The following is a 25299-nucleotide window of genomic DNA, read 5'->3' as shown; positions in this document are numbered from 1 at the left end:
AATCTTCGTAAGACGTTTGCTGTGGATTTATTCGTTATTCGCCTCACGGCTGGCGATGTGTTGAGACGCCGCTAAAGCTGCCTCCCACGCCCTACGTCCCCCCTGGTGAAACTCCTCACTGTCAGGTGAAAAGAAGCGGCCGGCGACTCCACGTGTATGGGAGGAGGCACGTGGTAGTCTGCAGCCCTCCCTGGATCGGCAGAGGGGGGGTGGAGTAGCGACGGGGACTGCTCGGAAGAGTGGGGTAATTGTCCGGATACAATTAGGGAGAAAAAGGGGGGAAACCCCCCCCCCCCAAAAAAAAGTGAACACTAGACAACGACCTGCTCTGTTCTCACATGGGCTCAATCGGACACGGACTTTGCGCCGGGGATCCGGGTGGGTAAAGTCCCGTTTAGTGTCCGGACCGTTTGCTTTCTGATACAGCTCCACCGGGTCGTGTCACGATAACCCGGGGTTCGCGGTGCATGTCTGAATGCAGTTTAGGTGAAATGAGACCCGGATGGTTCCAGTCACACAGCAGCCCCAGTGTGACAGGGCAATATACGGCCTGTTCTGCAGAGAGTGTTGATAGTTACACAAGTCCACACAGACGCTTGGATACAAACAACACAACGCTCCTTAAATGGACTCTCTGTTTATCAAACGCACAACCGTGTCGTCAACCCACGCTGTGGTTTACAAGTCATCCCGACGCTGCATGTCCCCTCGCCTCCGGGTCCTACTTGCCAATACTAACATGCCTGTTAGGGAACCGAGGATTAGTAGGAGGGTCTCCTCGGTGCGTAGGCCTACCCCAGATAGCAAAACTGCTGTGGCCCGGACCCGTCCCGCACCCGGCACTTTCATCCGGCCCACATACCGCGTGGAATGATGGTGCTTGGGCGGTCCGCTCCTGTTTGCCAGATCTGGGCCAGAACCGAGCCATAGCAATGCCGCATGTGCCACATGTTTGCCAAAGGTGGCCATATTGGTTTTGTGATATTTGGGCCATATTCAGCATTTACCACACGGGCCACTTCAGGGTCACATCCAGATCACATGTTGCCCAGAGCAACACATCTTTGCCAAAAAAGGCCCACATCTGATTTGGACCATATTTGCTATTATACATGTGGGCCACTTCAGGCTCACATCCATTTTGCCAGAACCAGAAGAAGGCCGCCAGTGCCGCATCATTGCCTGAAGTGGCCCACATCCGGGTGCCATCTGGGGTGATTGACAAATCATACCCGGAGCTGCATATCCCCTCGCGTCTGGCTCGCCAATATTAACACGACTATTTGGGGACTGTGGACGGTAGGAGGGTCTGCGTGGTGCACAGGCCAACAGATAACTGATGCTTTTCACTAGAAAAGGGGGAAAAAAAACAAAACATTTTTGTTCTAACTGCAGATTTCTGAATTGTATTCGTGAGAGTGGTATGTAGTATTCCATCGTCTTGAAGGTACACGGGTGTGAGAGTGGTATGTAGTATTCCATCGTCTTGAAGGTACACGGGTGTGACAGTGGTATGTAGTATTCCTTCGTCTTGAAGGTACACGGGTGTGAGAGTGGTATGTAGTATTCGTCTTGAAGGTACACGGGTGTGAGAGTGGTATGTAGTATTCCATCGTCTTGAAGGTACACGGGTGTAAGAGTAGTATGTAGTATTCCATCGTCTTGAAGGTACACGGGCGTGAGAGTGGTATGTAGTGTTCCATCGTCTTGAAGGTACACGGGTGTGAGAGTGGTATGTAGTATTCCTTCGTCTTGAAGGTACACGGGTGTGAGAGTGGTATGTAGTATTCCATCGTCTTGAAGGTACACGGGTGTAAGAGTAGTATGTAGTATTCCATCGTCTTGAAGGTACACGGGCGTGAGAGTGGTATGTAGTGTTCCATCGTCTTGAAGGTACACGGGTGTGAGAGTGGTATGTAGTATTCCTTCGTCTTGAAGGTACACGGGTGTGAGAGTGGTATGTAGTATTCCTTCGTCCTGAAGGTACACGGGTGTGAGAGTGGTATGTAGTATTCCATCGTCTTGAAGGTACACGGGTGTGAGAGTGGTATGTAGTATTCCATCGTCTTGAAGGTACACGGGTGTAAGAGTGGTATGTAGTATTCCATCGTCTTGAAGGTACACGGGTGTAAGAGTGGTATGTAGTATTCCTTCGTCTTGAAGGTACATGGGTGTGAGAGTGGTATGTAGTATTCGTCTTGAAGGTACACGGGTGTAAGAGTGGTATGTAGTATCCTTCGTCTTGAAGGTACACGGGTGTGAGAGTGGTATGTAGTATTCGTCTTGAAGGTACACGGGTGTGAGAGTGGTATGTAGTATTCCTTCGTCTTGAAGGTACACGGCTGTGAGAGTGGTATGTAGTGTTCCATCGTCTTGAAGGTACACGGGCGTGAGAGTGGTATGTAGTATTCCATCGTCTTGAAGGTACGCGGGTGTGAGAGTGGTATGTAGTATTCCTTCGTCTTGAAGGTACACGGCTGTAAGAGTGGTATGTAGTATTCCATCGTCTTGAAGGTACACGGGTGCAAGAGTGGTATGTGTAATGATCTGTGCCCTCTGGCTATGTTAACTTATAACATTAATAAAGCAAGGACGACTTCTCTCGTGCTGGGTGTTTATTCACCGACCGTATTCCCACTGACGTTGTTACGTACATCACGTGACTTTGTTGTGGCGCTACGGAAAGCCGTAAGGGACATTAGCAAATCAAATATTACTAGCAGATATTACATCTCCCTTTTTCTGAAAAGTGCTGCTTTCTCTGCAGAGATACAGACCACGTTGAGCACGTTTATAAGCGAATACAATCTTAATAAGAAAGAATATGAAAGTGGAACTCTTATATAACTGGACTGCAACAAAGTAGTGTAAAACATTTCCTTCACTGTCTAAATGTGACACCGTAATAACATTTCATCTTTTTTTTTCATTTCATTACTGGTAACTGCAAACAGCAGGTAGGTACACAAGGTAAGTGAACGCTGTAAATATTTCTTTTCAAAACATAGCAGGTATAGTACAGGTTGGTGTAAAATTCTCTTTTTTTTAACATTCATAGGTCAAGGATTTGTCTTGGTTTGATCGTGCGACCTGACCTCGTGGTGTAACCAGGCTGTGTGTCTGGTTGTCGCTGATTGTTCGTGTCTGGAGGTTCAGCATGCTCTTGCTGATGGGCTTGTGTGTTGTTGTTAGCGCTGGTAACAGTCTGCTGTGAAGTGTGTGTGTGTGTAGTGTGAGTGTTCACTCTGCTTTGTCGCAGGTGTTGACGGTTGCGTTGGTAGATCTGACCTTCTTTGGTTTGGATGTGGTAGCTCCTGTCTGTGTTCGCTGGTCTTTCCACAGTTGCAGGTCTCCAGGATCCATCCTCCTGCCGGAAGCGGATTGGTGTGCCTGCGGGCAGGTGGGGCAGAGGTTTGGCTGTTCGGTTGTAGTATGCCTGCTGGCGCTGTTGACATACCTCTCTCCTTTTGTGAACATCCTCCTGACTGGCGATCTGTGGCTGCAGGTGTTTTGCTGTTGATGGGAGAATGGACCGCAGCCTCCGACTCATCAGTAGCTGTGCCGGTGATTTCAGGTTGTCCACCGGTGTGTTGCGATACTCCAGTAAGCTCATGTAGGGGTCTTTGTTCTCAGCTTTGGCTTTGTCCAGGATGCGTTTGGCCGTCTGGACAGTCTTCTCGGAGAGGCCGTTGCTCTGTGGGTAGTGGGGGCTTGTGGTGGTGTGTGAGAAACCCCATGTCTGTGAGAAGTTGCGGAACTCACCAGAGCTGTAGCACGGACCGTTGTCGCTGATGATAGTCTCGGGGATTCCGTGTCGAGCCATTGCTGCTTTCAGCTTCATGATGACGGCAGATGAGGTGCAGCTGTAAAGTCTCTCTAGCTCGAAGAATCTGGAGTAGTAGTCCACAGTGACTATGAAGTCCTGTGAGTTCCATGTGAATAGGTCTGTGCCTATCACTTGCCACGGCCGCTCGGGTATGGCGTGTGACATCATTGGTTCCTTTGCATTTGCGCTGCGCCGTTCTTGGCATATGCTGCAGTCTGCTACCGCATCCTCGATCTGTTTCCCCATGCCAGGCCAGAACAGTAAGTCTCTTGCTCGGCATTTGCTTTTTTTCCACGCCAAGGTGGCTGGCATGGATGCGCTGTATCATGTCCTTGCGAAGCTTTTGGGGGACAATGATTCTCTCACCTTTGAACAGGATACCGTCCATTTCTGAGATTTCTGCTCTGTGGTTCCAGTATTCCTGGATGCTGGGCGGGCACTTTTTCTTTGTGTCTGGCCAGCCAGTGAGTGTGGCTCGTCTGAGTGCGGTGAGCTGTGGATCTTGCGCTGTTTCCTGCTTGATTTCTGTGAGTCTTGTGTCGCTCACAGGGATGTTGCTGAGGACTGTGTGCACTTGGGCCTCCATCCCTTCCTGTAGGTCACTGTCGTGGTGTTCTATTGACTTGCGTGACAGTGTGTCGGCCACCGGTATGTCCTTACCGGGGCGGTGGATGATTTGGATGTCGTATTTTTGGAGCGCCAGGATCATCCGTTGCAGCCGGGGTGGTGCTGCTGCCAGTGGCTTTTTTAGTATTGCCTCCAGAGGCTTGTGGTCTGACTCCATAATCACTTTTCGTCCGTACATGTACTCGTGGAACCTCTTGCAGCCGAAGACCACAGCGTAGAGCTCCTTCTCTAACTGTGCGTAGTTTTCTTCAGTGCTGTTGAGTGACTTGGACGCATAGGCAATTGGTTTGCCATCTTGGAGCATGACAGCCCCAAGGCCACTTTTGGATGCATCCACTTGGAGTCGCAGCTCTTTCTGCGGGTCAAAATATGAGAGTACTGGACCTGGGTGCTGTGTAATGAGATTCTTCATCTCTTGGAACGCCTTGTCATGGACTGCATCCCACACAAACTCACTGTCCTGTTTCAGAAGCTGTCTGAGGGGTGAGTTTATCTGTGAGAGGTGTGGAGCGAATCTGGCGAGGTAGTTGATCATGCCGAGGACTGTCTCCAGCTCTGCTTTGTTCTGTGGGGGTTGCATGTCCTTGACCGCCTTCACCTTGTGTGGGTCTGGTTTGATGCCTTCGTGTAAGAGCGTGTGGCCGAAGTAGCTTACCTCGGACACGCATATGTGACACTTGTCGGGGTTGAGCCTCACCCCTCGCTCCCTTGTGCGCTTCAGCATCGCTCTGAGACGCTGGTCATGTTCCTCTTTAGTCTTGCCGAACACTAGTATGTCGTCCACTATGGCCGTCACACCGTCCAATTCTTCATATGTTTCATCCACGTGTCTCTGGAACTCGTCTTGAGCGGACACGATTTCGAATGGCAGTCTGAGGAAACGATACCTGCCAAACACTGTGTTAAATGTCGTCAACATTGAGGATTCAGTGCTCAGTTTGATGGCCCAATAGCCTGACCGCGCGTCTAACACGCTAAAGTACTCAGCTCCAGCGAGCTTTGTGGTGGCGTCCTCCAGCGTGGGGAGGGGGTAGTGAGGTCGTTGTATCACTTTGTTAAGAGCTCTGGGGTCTAAACACACTCTAAGTTTGCCTGTCTTTGGCTTCTCAACAATGACGAGTGCGTTCACCCATTCTGTGGGTTCTGTTACCTTACAGATTATGCCGCCTTTCTCCATGCTGTCAAGCTCGTCCCTCAGTTTGCTGCGTAGGGCGATGGGGATTCTGCGTGGCGGGCAGACGACCGGCGTTGCATCTGGTGTGACGCGGAAGGTGCACTCGCCTGGGAACTCTCCTATTCCCTGGAAAACATCTGCATACTCATCCATTATGCTCTGTGATGTGACATTGTTTTCCTCGCTCACAGCCATCACTATTTTTACCAAGTTTAGGTCACGGCATGTTTTCATTGCCATGACTGGTGGGGCGTTTGTGTCAATGACGTAAAAGTCCAGCATCATTGCATTGTCTCTGTACTTACATTTGAGTTTGCATGTGCCTTTCACGCTCAGCGCGCCTCCTCCATATTCAGTGAGTCTGTGTATTGCTGGTTTCAGTGTCACATTTTTGAACAGCGCCTGGAACAGGTTGGTGGGAATAGTATTGGCCTGTGCCCCAGTGTCTAGTTTAAACTTTACCTTCTGTGGAGGTGTGCCAATTCCAACCTCTACGTAAGCCTGCTCGTTGCTTTTTCCGTTGTTCTCTATTGAGATGCAGTCTATGTACAGCTCTGTCTGTTCTCCCACAGCGGTGCTCTCCACTGTAATGTTGTCGAAGTACAGTTCTTCCTGCTCTCTGTCAGTGGTGTACTCTTCTGGGTTCTCTCCGACGGCATGTACTGTGCCGCGGTAGTACTTTGTCTGTCCCTGGGAGCTAGACTTGCATACTTTAGCAAAATGATTGAGCTTCTTGCATTTAATGCATTGTTTACCCTTAGCTGGGCAAGTGGCTTTAGCGCCGTGTAGCCCTCCACAATAGCTACACGCCCTGGCGGCGGTGCTAACGTCCCTTTGTCTGAAGTTAGCGTTAGCTGCTTTGGGTGCGTTCGGTTTGTAAGTCTTTCTGCCTATTGCGTGCACCGTTTCATGTGTGCTGCCCTGGCCCATAAACGTTAGCTGTTGCTTTGCTAGCTCGTGTGAGCGGGCTACATCTATGGCTTTTTCTAGCGTTAGCTCAGCTCCCTGGCTAAGTAGCTTTTCTCTCACTCTGGGTGAGTTGGTGGCAAACACGATGCGGTCCCTTACCATCTCGTCGGCATTTGGGTAGCCACAGTCTTTGACTAGGAGCTTTAGCTCAGTTACAAATCGTTCGAAGGATTCACTCTCTCCCTGCATCTTTTCATGAAATTTATATCTGGCATAAATCGGGTTTGCTTTGGGGGTGATGTACTCAGTGTACTTATCGTAGTACGTTTCTAGCTTCTTGGCTTGTTCTCCGCTGAGTGTCCAAGTGTTGTGCACATCGCGCCCTTTTTCCCCTATCCAGAGCAGGAGGTAGCTGCATTTCTCCTCTTCGTTCTTCCCGCGCAGGGGGCCCTTGAACATTAGCTCCGTTGTTTGCCGAAATCGTCTCCATGCTTCAGGTAAGTTCGCCGATTCCCAGTCCATCCGTGGAGCTGGAACGCCGTACGAATCCATATTGGGTATTTAAACTCCGCTACTCTGACACCATGTAATGATCTGTGCCCTCTGGCTATGTTAACTTATAACATTAATAAAGCAAGGACGACTTCTCTCGTGCTGGGTGTTTATTCACCGACCGTATTCCCACTGACGTTGTTACGTACATCACGTGACTTTGTTGTGGCGCTACGGAAAGCCGTAAGGGACATTAGCAAATCAAATATTACTAGCAGATATTACAGTATGTAGTATCCTTCGTCTTGAAGGTACACGGGTGTGAGAGTGATATGTAGTATTCCACCGTCTTGAAGGTACACGGGTGTGAGAGTGGTATGTAGTATCCTTCGTCTTGAAGGTACACGGGTGTGAGAGTGGTATGTAGTATTCCATCTTCTTGAAGGTACACGGGTGTGAGAGTGGTATGTAGTATTCCTTCGTCTTGAAGGTACACGGGTGTGAGAGTGGTATGTAGTATCCTTCGTCTTGAAGGTACACGGGTGTGAGAGTGGTATGTAGTATTCCTTCGTCTTGAAGGTACACGGGCGTAAGAGTGGTATGTAGTATTCCTTTGTCTTGAAGGTACACGGGTGTGAGAGTGGTATGTAGTGTTCCATCGTCTTGAAGGTACACGGGTGTGAGAGTGGTATGTAGTATCCTTCGTCTTGAAGGTACACGGGCGTAAGAGTGGTATGTAGTATTCGTCTTGAAGGCACACGGGTGTAAGAGTGGTATGTAGTATTCCATCGTCTTGAAGGTACACGGGTGTAAGAGTGGTATGTAGTATTCCATCGTCTTGAAGGTACACGGGTGTGAGAGTGGTATGTAGTATTCCATCGTCTTGGAGGTACACGGGTGTGAGAGTGGTATGTAGTATCCTTCGTCTTGAAGGTACACGGGTGTAAGAGTAGTATGTAGTATTCCATCGTCTTGAAGGTACACGGGCGTGAGAGTGGTATGTAGTATTCCATCGTCTTGAAGGTACACGGGTGTGAGAGTGGTATGTAGTATTTCTTCGTCTTGAAGGTACACGGGCGTAAGAGTGGTATGTAGTATTCGTCTTGAAGGTACACGGGTGTAAGAGTGGTATGTAGTATTCCTTCGTCTTGAAGGTACACGGGTGTGAGAGTGGTATGTAGTATTCCATCGTCTTGAAGGTACACGGGTGTGAGAGTGGTATGTAGTATTCCATCGTCTTGAAGGTACACGGGTGTGAGAGTGGTATGTAGTATTCCTTCGTCTTGAAGGTGAACGGGTGTAAGAATGGTATGTAGTATTCCATCGTCTTGAAGGTACACGGGTGTAAGAGTGGTATGTAGTATTCAACGTAGTACGGCCGGGTCACCTGACCTACATGTCTATGGACTGTGGGAGGAAACCCACGCAGACACGGGGAGACCATGCAACCTCCACACAGAGGATGACCCGGGATGACCCTCAAGGTTGGACTACCCCGGGGCTCGAACCCAGGACCCTCTTGCTGTGAGGCGACCGCGCTAATCGCTGCGCCACTGGAGAGCACAATAAGGTGCGAAAATAACGAATATCCTGACTTCGATATCGGAGCCCATTCTAGAATCCAATTTAAGTTGCAACCCCACCAGCACCACCCGGGGACTGGGAACTTTTCATCAGCCTACTTGGCTATGAAGAGAACAATGTAAAAAAAAAAAAAAAAATCTGTGAACTGTCCCAGAGGAATGTCCCCGGTGCATTCTGGGTTCAGGCTGTTGTATGAAACTTGAAATAAGTGACTGTTGGCAATTTATTGTTTGTCTCAATGCGCCCTCTAGTGGCGAAATGACGGTAGTTGCGCAATGATAGACCAGAAGAACGGTTGGAACACGCACGGCAGATAACCAGGTAAAGATTCCACGACGCCGTGCACAGCCAGGACACGCCGGGCGTTGGGGGTAGTTGGACGGTCCTTTACTCTACAGGCGGATGATGGGTTCTACGCACCTCTGATTAGCCGGGGGCAAAGTGATGACTCACTCTGCGGCCAGCAGCGTTTTATGTAAGACGTCGTGCCTTGCGGTTGCATCCTGAAATTTCCACAAACTCGCGTTCTGAACCCTAAAAGTCCGGCAGAAGAGGACCATAAATGCTGTTGGGTCCCAGCACACGGCTCCCACGGCACCAAAGTCCAAAGCGGAATCTGAAAAATGTGCCTTTCAGCAAAATGAAAGGTATCCCCTATAATCTTATAATTATGTTATGGTGCTTGCTGTTATTAATTATTCAAAGGAAAATGGGTTCAATTTTATTCACCTCGTCCACGGGGACTGTTTTCTGGCCTTGGTGCTGGTCTTACCAGGCTGAGCAACACCTGGTTAAGAACCTCTACTGTTGGAAGTTTGTTTGTCGATGTGTCGTACAAGCGGTATTTTTACGCATAAAAACCCGAACAGAAAGGAGTACATGAGTGTTTATGTACACCGATCAACCTAAACATTACAACCACTGACAGGTCAGTGAATATTACTGGTTATCTCGTTACAACGGCACCTGTCAAGGGGTGGGATATATGGGGCGGCAGGTGAGCAGTCAGTTCTTGAAGTTGATGTGTTGGCAGCAGGAGAAATGGGCAAGCGTAAGGATCTGAGTGACTTTGACAAGGGCCGAATAGGGATGGCTAGACGACCGGGCCAGAGCATGTCCAAAACCGCAGGTCTTGTGTGATGTTCCTGGTACGCAGTGGTCAGCACCTCCCGAAACGGACCAAGGAAGGACAACCGGTGAACCAGTGACAGGGTCATGGGCACCCAGTGCTCATTGATGGACATGGGGAGTGAAGACTAGCCCGTCTGGTGCGATCCCACAGAAGGGGGACTCAAACAATATTAGGCAGGTGGTTTTAAGGTCCTGGCAGGTCAGTGTATACACTACATGGCCAAAACTCATCTGTGCTTGTTGAACGTCTCATTCCAAAACCATAGGCATTAATATGGAGTCCCCCCCCCCCCCACCACTGCTATCACAGCCTCCACTCTTCTGGGAAGGCTTTCCACCAGATTTTGATGGCTGCAGGGATTCGCTGCTATCCGGCCATAAGAGCATTAGTGAGGTTTGGCACTGATGTTGGGGACAAAGCCTGGCTCGCAGTCGGCATTCCAGTTCATCCCAAAGGTGTTGGATGGGGTTAAGATCAGGGCTCTGTGCAGGCCAGTCAATTTCTTCCTCACCAAACTCGGCTAACCATGTCTTTATGGACCTGGATTTTTGCACGGGGGCATTGTCATGCTCACACAAGAAAGGCCTCCCCCAAACTGTTACCACAAAGTTGGAAGCACACAATTCACTAGAACGTCGTTATATGCTGTAGCCTTAACCCTTCCCTTCACGCGAAGTAAGGGGCCTAGCCCAGACCGTTATTCCTCCACCACCAAACTTTACAGTTGGCACTATGCATTCTGGCAGGTAGCAATCTTCTGGCATCCGCCAAAACTAGACTGGTCCATCAGACTTCCAGATAGTGAAGCGTGATTCATCGCTCCAAATAACACGTTTCCACTGCTCCGGAGTCCGGTGGCAGTGCGCTTTACACCACACTACAGCAGATGCTTGGCATTGCATGTGGTGATCTTGAGTGCATCTGCTTGGCCGTGGAAACCCATTTCATGAAGCTCCCGATGAACAGTTCTTGAGCTGACGTTGCTTCCAGAGGCAGTTTGGAACTCGGTAGTGCGTGTTGCAACTGAGGACAGACGGATTTTATGCACTACGCTTGATCACTCGGCGGTCCCGTTCAGTGGTCTTGTATGGCTTACCGCTTCATGGCTGCTGGTTGGCTGTTGTTGCTACGAGACGTTTCCACTTCACAACAACAGACTTACAGTGGACCGGCACAGATCTAACAGGGTAGAGATCGGACTAACGGACTTGGCATCCTATGACACAGCCACGTTTAAAATCACTGAGCTTTTCAGTAGATCTTCCTCAGGCATCACTGACCACATCACTGTAGTGCCAATAATGACAGTAAAGCACACCCTCTTGTGTAATATCACTTAAGCATAAACTGTATATTGGATATGCAACTATTTGATTTTTTAAGAAATATTTCGATTTTGAGGACTCCATCTTAGACTTCCACAAATTAGGAACCACAAACTGAGACCCAACGCGCCCCCGTCCACAGTGTTCACGTCACAACACAAGACTTCTACATCCTTGATTGTTACGGGGCAGGTGTGTGTGAGGCAAGAAGAATGACCACATTCCGAGAAGGAGGACAGTAAGTTTGTTAGTTTGACTTTTGAAGGGGAATTGCCAGAAAGAGTGTACCTTGACAATGTGAGTTACAGGGTGAGGCCATATGAGAGCTCCTCTCAGGTGGTTTTGCTGTCAAGAACATGGACATGCTGCAGCAGTATGCAATGGAGTCAGAAGATGTGGGAGATGTGGGAAGGACAGCTGCAATGTGGAAGATTGTAAAGTTGAGAAAGCTCAAGCGAAGTGCCTGCACTGCAAGGAAAGTCATGATACGGGGTCAGCACAGTGTCCAAAAAGAATTAAGGAAGAGAACGTGAATACGATGAGAGTTGATTGTCGTATGCTGAAACTGCTAAAAGAATGGAGAGAATCCACGAGAATGTTAATAATAATGTATTACATTTATATAGCATTTTATCTAGACACCCAAAGTGCTTCACAGTGAAGGGGGGAAACTCACCTCAACCACCACCAATATGTATGTAACGGGTAAACTATACCCATGTAGTGGGGTGTTGCCTTTTGTGTGCTAGTATAGGCCCAAGTGAATGTGTACCCACCTCACAGCTCCTCACCCTTTCTCTCTAGCTAGCAGAGTTGGCAGAATGGTGAACTGGAACAATGACACATTTATTTAAACTTAACAAAGCAGCTAGTTTCCAGAAAGAAAAAAAGAAACTACAAATCGTTTGTATAAAGTTCGTTGCGAGACAAGAACCTAAGGAGGACAAGTCAACCAGGAAGCATGCTGAGTTTTGCTTTTGTAAGGCCCAGGTGAGGTTTTTGGCTTTTTTTGTCTGATGGTAATTAACTGTACTGCTGGATTAGAAAGAAAATCCTGAGAGAGTTGACGTAATTGTGGATGCAGCGAGGACATTTCTGGGTGCTGTAGGAGTTTCTGGAGATGGTGTGCAGTGTGGTGTATTGGATCGAGCACTCGGTGCTCGATTGTGTTGGACTGTCACCACTACTGAGTTCTGTAATACACTGGTCGAGCCTAGTGGTGTGTGACGTCTCCGTCAGTAAAGATCAGACTTGTGCCGCACCCTCGTCTCCGTGTACTTGTATATAATAGTGATTAAGTTAGTAACCCACGAATAGTAACACTACAATAGTGTACATAAGAGAAGTCACAACATGCAGCAGCTGCTGAGAGAGGCTTTTAGTCCCTCACACAGAAACCTGAGAAATCCCTAGTGTTATTAATCAAGAAGACGAGTTTTTATTTCATTTTATAGTAAATATACACGCTGCTCCGCTCGCCAGTCTAGTCGGCGGCGGTAATGCGCCGAATCGTCGTTTGCCGACCGCCAATAAAAATAAAAGAAGAAGAAGAAGCCTAAGACCACGAAGACCACGAAGAAGAAGAACGAGTCAAGTTGCCGTGATGTGGCGTTAGGTGGCGACACCCTCAAAACGGACCAGTTTCCACAACGTAAACACGGACCGCGGGCAGAGACGTGACCGAGCCGCCTCCGCGTTAGTCCGCCGCTCCTTTGTAAAGAGGACGGTTGTGTTTGTTACCTCCGTGTTTATAACGATCCGCTGGACGACGGCTTCGCTCAGCAGCCGGGCTGCGGTTGGCCGTCGCGGCTGGAAGGGCTGGTCTGATAGGAACCAAGCTAACTGACCCTAGCTAGCTAGCTAGCTATGAGAGCCGCACAACTACTGGCGTTTCAATAGCCCCCTAAAATCAACTGTCGCTAGCTTCTGGTCCGAGGTTGGGTCGGAGCAGCGAGTTGAGCGGGATAATGTTAGCTAGTTAACTAGTTAGCTAGTTAAAGGCGTTACTTTCGAGCTGGCGGTCACGTTAGCTATCGTTCCCTACGCCGAACAAAGCCGTTCAGCTAGCTCAAGCTAGCCACCTGCCAAGTTGGGATGGATGGATGGATAGCCGCGGATAAGTAGACGACACGGGCCGGTTGTAACTTAAAGCTGGGCTGATGGGCAGCCGTAGGCAATAGGCTGCGTCTTATCGACAGCCTGGAGCCCGCAGGTCCGTCAACGCCGTGTTAGCTGGCGTTAGCCTGCTAGCGTTAGCCCGGCTTTATCGAGCGACGACATGCTCCCACACAGGTCTACGCCGGCGGCGAGCGTCGGCGATGCCGCCGGCTGCGGCCCAGACGCGTCGGTCGTCCAAACCGGAGGAGCAGCGACTCTGCGGCTTCAGTGATGACGAACTGCGAGTATCAGCAAATCGACCCGCAGGCGCTCGCAACGCCCGCCCCGACTCCGCCGATCCAGCCCCAGCCCCAGCTCCAGCCCCAGCTCCAGCCTCAGCCCGCCACCGAGAATGGGGACGCCGGTAAGAAGAGCAAGGCGAGGACACTGCAGAGGAAGTGGGAAGTTTTCCCTGGCAAGAACCGCTTCTGTTGCGACGGACGGATTATCGTGGCCCGCCAGAGCGGCGTCCTGCCCCTCACCCTGGGCCTTATTCTGGTCACAAGCGGGTTGTTCTTTATATTTGAGTAAGTGTTCGTTTCCCCGATTTCTACAACTCTTGTCAAACACGATCCAGTGAAAACCGTTAAAATGCAGACTAGTTAGAGCTGCGGCGGTTTATGACGCAACCCCGTAATGACGTACGAATGGACGCTCAAAACACATGGTCCTGTCACCAGCCCTCACAATCGTGGCTGAGTGCATTTATGTTAGTCTCTTTTTAATTGCATATTAACAGCAACGTGGCCCCGTTTGAAATCACATGTATAATCCGCCGTCATTTAAGAGTCAGGAATTCCTCCCACACTTGTGTGGATATCTGTGTTTTATCCAAAGATGGTGATTAAAAGCATCGAATCGTGATTAAAATCAGACCTCTTGCCAAGGAAAAAAAAGCGTTAGTTCAGTGGTACTTGTTGGAGGAAAAGCACAGATGAAAGCTGCACAGTGTTATTTGTATGTTTTTCAGAAAGAGCTGCTTCATCAGATACACCCTTGCTCCCCCCTAGAGCCTTTGGCATTGCAACGCTGGTCATTGTTTTGTTACGTTTGTACATCGTAGCAATTGATTCCCTTTCTGTGTCTTCCCAATATTCCAGCTGCCCTTTCCTGGTGAAACACCTGACCAGCTGCATTCCTGCCATCGGGGGTGTCCTCTTTGTATTTGTGGTCATCACCCTACTCCAGACTAGCTTCACTGACCCAGGGATCTTACCCAGAGCTTCTCCGGACGAGGCTGCAGACATTGAAAAGCAGATTGGTACGAGTCCAACCAACAGATTGCATGCTATATACTGCTTATATTGGCTGACCACTTCAAAGAATGATAATCATGTATCCAATATCAGCTTAAGCCACAGTATATGCTAACGTATGCTGCCTGGACCTGAAGGGAAGTGGGTTTCTCTTTATTAACGATGAATGGGACTGCCTTGCTGTAGCTTATTACTTTGTCAGTTAGCCTCAATACATGATCAGTGCATTTTGTTTGCGTGAAAAGTGTTTCTTTACGCTGCTGCCGTTAGGGGTCGCCACAGTGGATCATCAATTTCCATCTCTTCCTGTCCTCTGTATCTTCCTTTGTCCCGCCAACCGCAAGCATGTCCTCCCTCACCACATCCATAAACCTCCTCTTTGGCCTTCCTCTTTTCCTCTTGCCTAGCAGCTCCATCTTCAGCATCCTTCTCCCATTAAACCCAGCATCTCTCCTCGGCACATGTCCAAGCCATCTCAATCTCGCCTCTTTTGCTTTGTCTCCAAACTGTCCAACCTGAGCTGTCCCCCAATATACTCATTCCTAATCTTGTCCATCTTTGTCACTCCCTATGAAAAGCTTAGCCTCTTCAACTTGCCACCTCCAGTGCTGCCTCCTGTCTTTTCGTCAGTGCCACCATCTCCAAGACATACAACATAGGTGGTCTCACGACCGTCTTATAAACCCTCCCTTTCACGCTTGCTGGTACCCTTCTGTCGCAAATCTCTCCTGACACTCTTCTCCACCCACTCCACCCCGCCTACTGTCTCTTCTTCACTTCTGTTCTGCACTCCCTGTTACTTTGAGTATTTGAACTCGTCCACCATCGCCACCTCTGCTCCTTGCATCCTCACCCTTTCATTATCATGACAGATCACAATGTCATCCGCAAACATCATAGTTCACGGAGACTCCTGCCTGATTTTGTCCGTCAACCTGTCCATCACCATTGCAAACAAGAAAGGGCTCAGAGCCGATCCTTGATGTAATTCCACCTCCACCTTGAACCCATCTGTCATTCCAACCGCACACCTCACCACTGTCACACTTCCCTCATACATATCTTGCACCACTCCTATATACTTCTCTGCAACTCCCGACTTCCTCATACAATACCACACCTCCTCTCTCGGCACCCTGTCATATGCGTTCTCTAAGTCCACAGACACAATGCAACTCCTTCTGGCCTTCTCTATACTTCTCCATCAACACTCTGAAAGCAAACGTTGCGTCTGTGGTGCTCTTTCATGGCATGAAACCGCACTGCTGCTCACTTAGCATCACCTCTCCTCTTAATCTAGCTTCCACTCCTCTTTCCCATATCCTCATGCTGTGGCTGATCAACTTTATACCCCTGTAGTTATTACAGTTCTGCACATCACTCTTGTTCTTGAAAACTGGTACCAGTACACTTCTTCTCCACTCCTCAGGCATCCTCTCACTTTCCAACATTGTGTTAAACAATCTAGTTAAAAACCCCACTGCCATCTCTCCTAAACACCTCCATGCCTCCACAGGTATGTCATCTGGAACAACTGCCTTACCACTCTTCATCCTCTTCACAGCTGCCCTCACTTCATCTTTGGTAATCCACCACACTTCCTGATTCACTATCCCCACATCATCCAACCTTGTCTCTCACTCATTTTGTTCATTCATCAGCTCCTCACAGTACTCCTTCCACCTTCTCAACACACTCTCCTCGCTTGTCAGCACATTTCCATCTCTGTCCTTCATCACCCTAACCTGCTGCACATCCTTCCTAGCTTGGTCAGTGGCCCTTCTGTCCAATCGGTACAAGTCTTTTTTCCTTCCTTAGTGTCCAACCTCTTATACAATTCACCATACGCCTTTTCCTTTGCATTTGCTACCTCTCTTTTCGCCTTACGCTGCATCTCCTGTACTCCTGTCTACTTTCTTCATCTCTCTGACTATCCCACTTATTCTTCGCCAACCTCTTCCTCTGCATATTTTCCTGTACTTCCTCATTCCACCGCCAACTCGCCTTGTCTTCCTTCCTCTGTCCAGGTGACACACCACGTACCTTCCTGACTGTCTCCCTCACTATTTCTGCAGTGGTTGCCCAGCCATCTGGCAACTCTTCACTACCTCCCAGTGCCTGTCTTAACTCCTCCCTGAACTCCAACACAAGAGTTCTTTCTTCAACTTCCACCATTAGATCACTGCCTTCAATCTCTTCCTCTTCTTGATCTCCAGTCATCCTATAGACCACCATCTGATGCTGCCTAGCTACATTCTCCCCTGTCGCCTGTGTGAAACGTTAAACATAAATCATCCTAACTACACCAGATGACACTGTTTTAATAGCTTTCACGTGGTCTAGTTTTCTTTGGAGTGTACGGCATAGTGGAGAGGATGTTATTCTGCTAGTGTGGATTATTTTATGTGTTGATGAAAGAATGTTAAGAGCGTTTTTAAGCAAATGGTCACAGTGATGCTCTGGCCTACTCATTTCATGAATGCGTAGTTCACATAGATTTGACACATAGAAGAATTTGAAAGGAATGCCAGTGTAATTAATGTCCTTCTGGTGTCCATCGTGTTTATTTTGTGGGAACAACGGTTTACTTTTGACTTGTCTGAGACATTTTCTGGGCTTGTGATACATTTCACAAAGACCCATGCTTTCCTTGATACCATCTGCCTTAATATGATTAGATCTGGTTAAAAATGATATCTCACTGTGAATCAAGCTGTATCTGCCCCTTGTTGGTATTCTTTTATTGACATTTAAATAGTGGTTAGTGCGGTTGCCTCACAGCAAGAAGGTCGTGGGTTCGAGCCCCGGGGTAGTCCATCCTTGGGGGTCGTCCCAGGTTGTCCTCTGTGTGGAGTTTGCATGTTCTCCCCGTGTCTGCGTGGGTTTCCTCCGGGTGCTCCAGTTTCCTCCCACAGTCCAAAGACATCTAGGTCAGGTGAATCAGTCATACCAAATTGCCCCTAGGTATGAATGTGTGTGTATGTGGGCCCTGTGTGATGACCTGGCAGCCTGTCCAGGGTTTCTCCCCGCCTGCCGCCCACTGACGGCTGGGATAGGCTCCAGCATCCCTGAGACCAGGATAAGCGGTTTGGATAATGGATGGATGGATAGTCAATGCATGTTATTGCATCTTTCTCTAAGCTTTTCCTAAAATAAAGACGCACAAGGGTTGAAAACACACAGCCGATAAGATAATACTGAACACGTGCCTTTTTCTCTGTTTTACAGACAACACAGGCAATGCCACTTACCGCCCCCCGCCACGCACCAAGGAGGTGCTCATCAACCAGCAGGTGGTGAAGCTTAAGTACTGCTTCACATGCAAAATGTTCCGGCCCCCGCGCACCTCCCACTGCAGCCTGTGTGACAACTGTGTAGGTAAGCTGTGGGTGGGTGGGTGGGTGTCGTCAAATAGCACACCGACATTTGCCTACAAAGCATCCCTGGAGATACACAACGATCATACGCCCCGATGTGATTTGTAAACCAAACACCTGCTAAGATTGAGATCCACGGCCAAACATTTGAGTGTAGACAATTCACGGCCATGCAATTGACCCGGTCTTTATCGTACTCTTAACTGAATTATTTACGGGAGGCTGTTTGTGCTGACGGCGCCTTGTAGTGGAGGACTCATTAAACTGCTGAACACTGTTAAAAGTGTTGAGTGGATTGTTATTGGGGATTCGTGAATTTGGATGTCACCTCAGCTGAAAGGGTCAATATTTAAGGATGAGGGGCGTCCGGGTGGCGTGGCAGTCTGTTCTGTTGCCTACCAACACGGGAATCTCCAGTTCAAATCCCCGTTACCTTCGGCTTGGTCGGGCGTCCCTACAGACACAATTGGCTGTGTCTGCGGGTGGGAAGCCAGAGGTGGGTATGTGTCCTGGTCGCTGCACTGGTGCCCCCTCTGGTCGGTTGGGTGGGCGCCTGTTCTAGGGGGGGGGTACTGGGGGAAATAACGTGATCCTCCCACACGCTACGTCCCTCTGGCGAAACTCCTCACTGTCAGGTGAAAAGCAGCGGCTGGTGACTCCACATGTATCGGAGGAGGCATGTGGTAGTCTGCAGCCCTCCCCGGATTGGCAGAGGAGGTGGAGCAGCGACTGGGACGGCTCGGAAGAGTGGGGTAATTGGCCGGGTACAATTGGGGAGAAAAATGGAATTAACAAAAAATAAATTGAAGGATGAATAACTTTCACCTGTCTGTCTGGCACCCCTGTTGTAGAGCGGTTTGACCACCACTGTCCTTGGGTTGGAAACTGTGTGGGGAAGCGCAACTACCGTTTCTTCTACACCTTCATCGTGTCGTTGTCCTTCCTGACGGCCTTCATCTTTGGCTGTGTGACCACACATCTGGCACTGAGTATGTCTCCTTCTCTGTCCCTTACACTCTGATAAAAATGCCCCCCCCCCCCCCCATGAATAAATGACACACTACACTTTAATAATAACTGTTGGCATACCTGGGTCAGTTTATAGTCACACATCATCGTTAGTGCTTCTCTTCCCCTCGAGTGCCGTGTGGGTGAAGTTAGGGCCGGGTGATAAAACAACAACAATTATCTCGATGTAATTTTCCTTGATAGAATTATAACAAATGTTCTGTAAATGTTCGATATAATTAAACCAGCCATACACTGGGAGAGGCGAGCGCTAATGCACCTCAAAACGCTAGTTGCCATCCGCCATTAACAGAAGAAGAGGTTTTGTGAAATATTGCGCTGTTTGGCGAGTGTTTGTCAGGAGGGAACATGTGACCTGTCAGGAGGGAACATGTGACCTGTCACAGAACAGCTTTAAAACCTGGGATTGTAGACAGACTTGGGTAATGGCTTTGCTTGTTTTAAAACTTGTATAGAAAATACTGATCGTTGGCGTCCGGGTAGCGTGGCGGTCTATTCCGTTGCCTACAAACACGGGGATTGGCGGTTCGAATCCCCGTGTTACCTCCGGCTTGGTCGGGCGTCCCTACAGACACAATTGGCCGTGTCTGTGGGTGGGAAGCCGGATGTGGGTATGTGTCCTGGTCGCTGCACTAGCACCTCCTTTGGTCGGTCAGGGCGCCTGTTGGGGGAGGAGGGGGAACCGGGGGGGGGGGGGTAGCGTGATCCTCCCACACGCTACGTCCACCTGGTGAAACTCCTCGCTGTCAGGTGAAAAGAAGCGGCTGGCGGCTCCACATGTATGGGAGGAGGCATGTGTTAGTCTGCTGCCCTCCCCAGATCGGCAGAGGGGGTGGAGCAGTGACCGGGACGGCTCGGGAGAGTGGGGTAATTGGCCAAGTACAATTGGGGAGAAAATCCCCCCCCCCCCCAAAATACCGATGACAACTGAGATTTTTCTTTCGTGTATTTATGTTGTTACATCATCAGATAGAACACTTAAAACATGTTTTAAACCGTGTGTACAGAGGGTTTGACATGCTGCTGGCCAGAGTTAAGGTTTGTCTATTTGTTTTATTGATTGACGCAAGTCCTTTAAAACACGCCGTCTTCAGTTACATGTGTGTTGTTCACTGCAGCACTTATTTTATTTTTGTATTTTTTTACTAAGATTTATTTTGTTGAAGGAAAAGGGCTGAAAAAGGATTTTATGCATAGTTTGATGTTGAAAAAAGATGGCCTGGCGGCCTGTCCAGGGTGTCTCCCCGCCTGCCACCCAGTGATTGCTGGGATAGGCTCCAGCATCCCCGAGACCCTGAGAGCAGGATAAGCAGTTTGAATAATGGATGGATGGATGGATACTTCGCATTTGTGAAATGTTCTGCTGTTGGGCAAGTGTTTGTCATGTTCTGACATCCATCCGTCCATTATCCAAACCGCTCATCCTTACCCAGGGTCACGGGGATGCTGGAGCCTATCCCAGCAATCATTGGGCGGCAGGTGGGGAGACACCCTGGACAGGCTGCCAAGAATATTTTAAAACCACAATTAACCGTCTGGTTTCATAAACTTTAACTTGGGAGCAGAAATCAGCCTTTAAATGAAATTTAAATGAAAGAATGATTCGTCATTTCTCGTGATAATTAACGATATGGACTGATATGAACGTTTTTATACCGATAACATTTTTCACCACATCTCCCAGCCCTAGCTACAGTGTGATTTACCACATCAAGACTGTTTGTGCCAGCGTGTCGCTCATTGTGTGTTGCTAATACTGATTAACAAAACCTAAAAGTAATTGGGAAAACAGATTGCGTGTGCCTGCCCCCTTTGCCCTGACTTTTCTTTACAGTGAAATGTTTATTTTCTTATTAAATTACTTTTCATCTCTGTCTCCTCCCAGGGGCACAAGGTGGGAGAGGCCTGGTGTTCGCCCTTCAGGAGAGTCCTGGCAGATATCTTTTTCCCGGAGCCGTGTCTTTGTTACGCTGTGGTTCATAAGAGATTTGTAAAGAGAGTGTTGTGTGGTGAGTGTCTCGGTGTGTTGTAGCGTGTTATTTTCTTTTTTCCTCCCCCCCAAAATGTGGCTGCTGTCCTTAACTACGTCTTCACCGCAGTGGAGCTGGTCGTGTGCTTCTTCTCTGTCTGGTCCATCTTGGGCCTCTCAGGCTTCCATACATACCTGGTGGCGTCCAACCTCACCACTAATGAGGATGTGAGTGCTGTCGGTGAAGACCGTTGGATTTTGTTGTGATGAGTCACGTAACCTAGGCTCGCTCACCATTTGTGTTTATGCGGCTCCTTCGCAGATTAAAGGCTCCTGGTCAGGAAAAAGTGGGTCAGAAAACACCACCAACCCCTACAGTCACAAAAACATCTTCATCAACTGCTGCTCTGTGCTCTGTGGGCCCATGCCACCCAGGTGAGCTCCAGCGAGTACGCAGTAATACTGCATTCTGGGTCACTACTTGGCTGTGGATTAACTTGTTCTGTTTTAATAACCTCGATGTTCCTTCATATCCTCTGTTTCCAGTTTGATTGACAGACGAGGCTACCTCCCCACAGAGGAGTCGGCGCAGACCACTGGTGCAGAAATAGAGTCGCCAAATGTGACTGCTAAGAATGAGATAAATGTGGTAGGAGGGCCGTCCCTGATGACCAACACCTTGCAGGAATGCCCCCTCCCTTCTGCCTGCTCTCCCCCACTCCCCACAAAACCTCCTTTGTCTGAAAGACCCTTGTTGCGTGCTTTTTTCCAGCTCAACCTGTTGACTGTTGCCTGACTGTTCCTTGTGGGTTAACCCCCAAAACCCCTTTACATTTTTATGCCACAGTGACAAGTTTACAGTTCAGGGGCATCGGGGTAGCATGGCGGTCTATTCCATTGCCTGCCAACATGGGGATTGCCGGTTCGAATCCCCGCGTTACCGCCGACTTGGTCGGGCGTCCCTACACACACAATTGGCTGTGTCGGCGGGTGAGAAGCCGGATGTGGGTATGTGTCCTGGTCACTGCACTAGCGCCTCCTCTGGTCGGTCGGGACCTCTGTTCGGGGGGACTGGGGGGAATAGCATGATCCTCCCACGCGCTACGTCCCCCTGGGGAAACTCCTCATTGTCAGGTGAAAAGAAGCTGCTGGCGACTCCACATGTATCGGAGGAGGCATGTGGTAGACTGCAGCCCTCCCCGGATTAGCAGAGGGGGTGGAGCAGCGACCGGGACGGCTAGGAAGAGTGGGGTAATTGGCCAAGTACAATTGGGGGGGGATCCCCCCCCCCCCAAAAAAAAAGTTTCTAGTTCAGGATTAGGACTTTGAGGACTGGGATCTCTTTCAGCGTCAGTGGTAACAGCGGTTCTTACCATGCTAACACGCTATCATGATGTGAAGCTATCTGTCCTGTCTTCTGACACGAGTCATATTTAGAGTAAATTGAGATATAGAATAATGTCGGGTGTTGCTGGTCTTGTGTTTTTTTTTTTACTTGATGACACATTTATTTAGTTTAATGTAGACGAAATACCTCTGAGAAGCTGAATGGATGGGTTCCTCCCAGTATCGATGTGGCTTTAGTGCCTCAGTATTTGACTCTCACACAGGTGGTTATCTCAGGGTGAGGAATGTGTCCACAAAGGAGGGAGAATGGAATGACGTCAGAGACTTGTTAGTTTTGGCTCCTCTTCTTCACAGAACTGCTCTGGGTGGAAAAAGGCATGAGGAGACTTAAACAGAAACACGACGACTTAACATGTTTTGAGAACCTCAGAATTGCATCTCTGCTCTTCGCAGATGATGTGGTTCTGTTGACTTCATCAGAACGCGACCTCCAGCGCACACTGGGGCAGTTTGCAGCGGAGTGTGAAATGGCTGGGATGAGAGTCAGCACCTCCCAAGTCTGAGGCCATGGTTCTCTACTGGAAAATGGTGGATTGCTCCCTCCGGGTTGAGGATGAGTTGTGTTGCCTCAAGTGAAGGAGTTCGAGTATCTCGGGGTGAGGGTAGGATGGAGTGGGAGATTGACAGGTGGATTGGTGCAGCATCAGCAATAATGTGGATGTTGTACCAGACCGTTGTGGTGAAGAGGGAGCTGAGCCGGAAGGCAAAGCTCTCAATTTACCAGTCAGTCTTCGTTCCAACCCTCACCTATGGTCATGAGCTTTGGGTAGTGACCGAAAGGGTGAGATCACGGATACAAGCGGCTGAAACGAGTTTCCTCCGTAGGGTGTCTGGGCTCAGCCTTAGAGCTAGGGTGAGGAGCTCGGACACCCGGGGGGAGCTCGGAGTAGAGCCGATGCTCCTTTGCGCCAAAAGGAGCCAGTTGAGGTGGTTCGGGCATCTGATTAGGATGCCTCCTGGGCTTCTTCCTTTGGAGGTTTTCCGGGCACGGCCAACTGGGAGGAGACCCCGGGGTAGACCCAGAACTCGCTGGAGGGACTACATGTCCAATCTGGTCTGGGAACGCCTTGGGATCCCCCAGCAGGAGCCGGAGGGCGTTGCTGGGGAGAGGGACGTCTGGAGTGCCCTACTTAGCTTGCTGCCACCGCGACCCAACCCTGGAGAAGCAGCTGAAGATGAGAGAGAGAGGTGATGACTAACATAAGGAAGTGCAATTCATCTGATGCTGTAGTCTTAACAGTGGTGCTCAGGAGTCCCACGTATGAAGGCAAAGTGTGGCTGCTGTTACTTTTTTTTGGTTTCGACAAAGGTTAAATGAACAAAATGTGAAACTGAGGTGTGTCTGGTGCAAGTGTCGGGGGGGAAGGGGATGTTTCATAGTTTAAAAATCCTTGTATTATTGTAGTAAATTTGTCGAGTGTGTGAAGCTAGAGCTTCCTGACTGGGTCGGTGGGACTGTGAGCTGTGAGAGAAGCTTTGCTGCTGTGTACCGAGCGCTCGGTTCACCTCCTCTTGGCTGGGTCATGATGAACATCGTCCGCCTCAACGAGACGAGTCTCTGTTCCGCTGTCTGTTCCACTTCACAAATGGCGGTGTCAACACAAAGCCAGTCAACATCGTCTCCCCCGTTGTTGTCCTCTTCATCGCTCTGTCCATTTTCCATGTATCGTTTGTCTTGTTTTCATATTTTATCAAGTTTTGTCGATGATGTCATGCTTTTACAAGTCAAATTAAACACTCATTGTTTATCTAATTTATCTCCGTGTTCCCTTTTTTGCCATTGATCATCATCATCATCATCGTCACTCGGTTAAATTTCATGTTAGTTTTCTTGTTTTTTAACATTTTTCAGCTGAAAATTAGACTAAAGACTAAATTATTCAGTCATGCAGTCTTTGTATCCCTGTGTTAACCTGTGTGTGTGTGTGTGTGTGTGTGTTGTCACCACTAGGAGGATAATTGTCTGGACTTTGCTGTGTCCTGCACTGGCTGATATGTCACTTGTAGTGCAGTCAAGAAGGGCTTGAGGTCAGTATGTCTCGTCAGTAGGTGGCGGCGGCGGGGGGGTGGGGGGTGGTACACGGGTGTGTCTGTAGCCGGCGCTTTCTGTGCCGGCTGCCATGTTTGCATGTCCCCGCTGGCTGGCTGGCTGGGTTTCATGGCTGCACACACAAAGCTTGAACCGCTTCATTAGTATGACGTCACGCTTGACTATGCTACAGCGTGCATCATGTCATGGTGTGAAACGGAAATCTGCAAAAAAAAAAAAATTGCAACGATTCATAAGCGCTCGAGCTGGTTCAAGATCCATCACGTAAGGGTTGCAATTACTTTTTAGATCTGTGGAGTTGATAGTCCACTTTGCCCCCCGAACCGGCGTTACGACCGTTTCCATTCGTACTGACAGGAGGGTTTAGACTCTTGAGATGCCGTTTTCTTTTTGCTCGGCAGCAGTTGAAGCTCGCAGGGATAAATCCTGCTCACTTGGCACCGATAACACGTTCTCCTCGAGGAAGGATCTTTTTTTTTTTTCCCGGCTTTAAACAGTTCCTTCTCCACGGAGGTCAAAACCAATACTCCTTCCACTCACATAAGAAACGTGTGTAACTCTGGGAACACGCTGAACGCCAGGACTGTCAGCATCACTCTACATCAGTGGTTTTCAAACTGGCCCTCGGGGACCCACGGGGCTGCCGGTTCTCCGTCCTGCCAGGTGGATGATTACATTCACCTGTAGTGCCGAGTCCAAAACCGTGTGGGTCCCAGAGGGCCTGTGTGGAAACCCCTGCTCTACATGACAAAACAGCATCTTCGTCGTTTGAACGGAGAGGCGATACAGTCGCTCACACAGTCGGCCATGTATGCACCTGTTATTTTCTAATCAGGAATACTTCAAGCCTCCGGCTTGGTCGGGCGTCCCTACAGACACAATCGGCTCTGTGCATAACTACTCCACTGACTTCCGGTCTCTACTGCAGCGGTCATACCAGTCTCCTTTTTGTTGTTGCTTGAGGATGAGTATCCTCATCTTCATA

The 25299-nt window shown here is 49.2% G+C and overlaps 1 protein-coding gene across 1 annotated transcript; it reads left to right on the top strand.

Annotated features, from left to right (window-relative positions):
* Window positions 1-12719: 12719 nt before the first annotated feature.
* On the top strand, window positions 12720-23999 carry zdhhc18b (zinc finger DHHC-type palmitoyltransferase 18b). The gene is made up of 8 exons (XM_056298549.1): window positions 12720-13753; window positions 14327-14487; window positions 17711-17860; window positions 18711-18848; window positions 20774-20825; window positions 20983-21085; window positions 21180-21292; window positions 21404-23999. Exons 1-8 carry the CDS (start codon window positions 13458-13460, stop codon window positions 21651-21653), a joined length of 1263 nt encoding a protein of 420 aa, XP_056154524.1. The 5' UTR covers window positions 12720-13457; the 3' UTR covers window positions 21654-23999.
* Window positions 24000-25299: the final 1300 nt, after the last annotated feature.

Source organism: Lampris incognitus, chromosome 18 (assembly GCF_029633865.1).
Source record: "Lampris incognitus isolate fLamInc1 chromosome 18, fLamInc1.hap2, whole genome shotgun sequence".
NCBI classification, from domain to species: domain Eukaryota; kingdom Metazoa; phylum Chordata; class Actinopteri; order Lampriformes; family Lampridae; genus Lampris; species Lampris incognitus.
This window is presented reverse-complemented; position numbering and strand designations above follow the sequence as displayed.

Excerpts from the sequence above, each read along its gene's own strand:
- zdhhc18b (XM_056298549.1), top strand. The coding sequence starts at position 13,458 with ATGACGAACTGCGAGTATCAGCAAATCGACCCGCAGGCGCTCGCAACG. Across the intron at positions 13,754-14,326 it reads GGGTTGTTCTTTATATTTGA|CTGCCCTTTCCTGGTGAAAC; the intron begins GTAAGTGTTCGT and ends CCAATATTCCAG. Across the intron at positions 14,488-17,710 it reads AGACATTGAAAAGCAGATTG|ACAACACAGGCAATGCCACT; the intron begins GTACGAGTCCAA and ends TCTGTTTTACAG.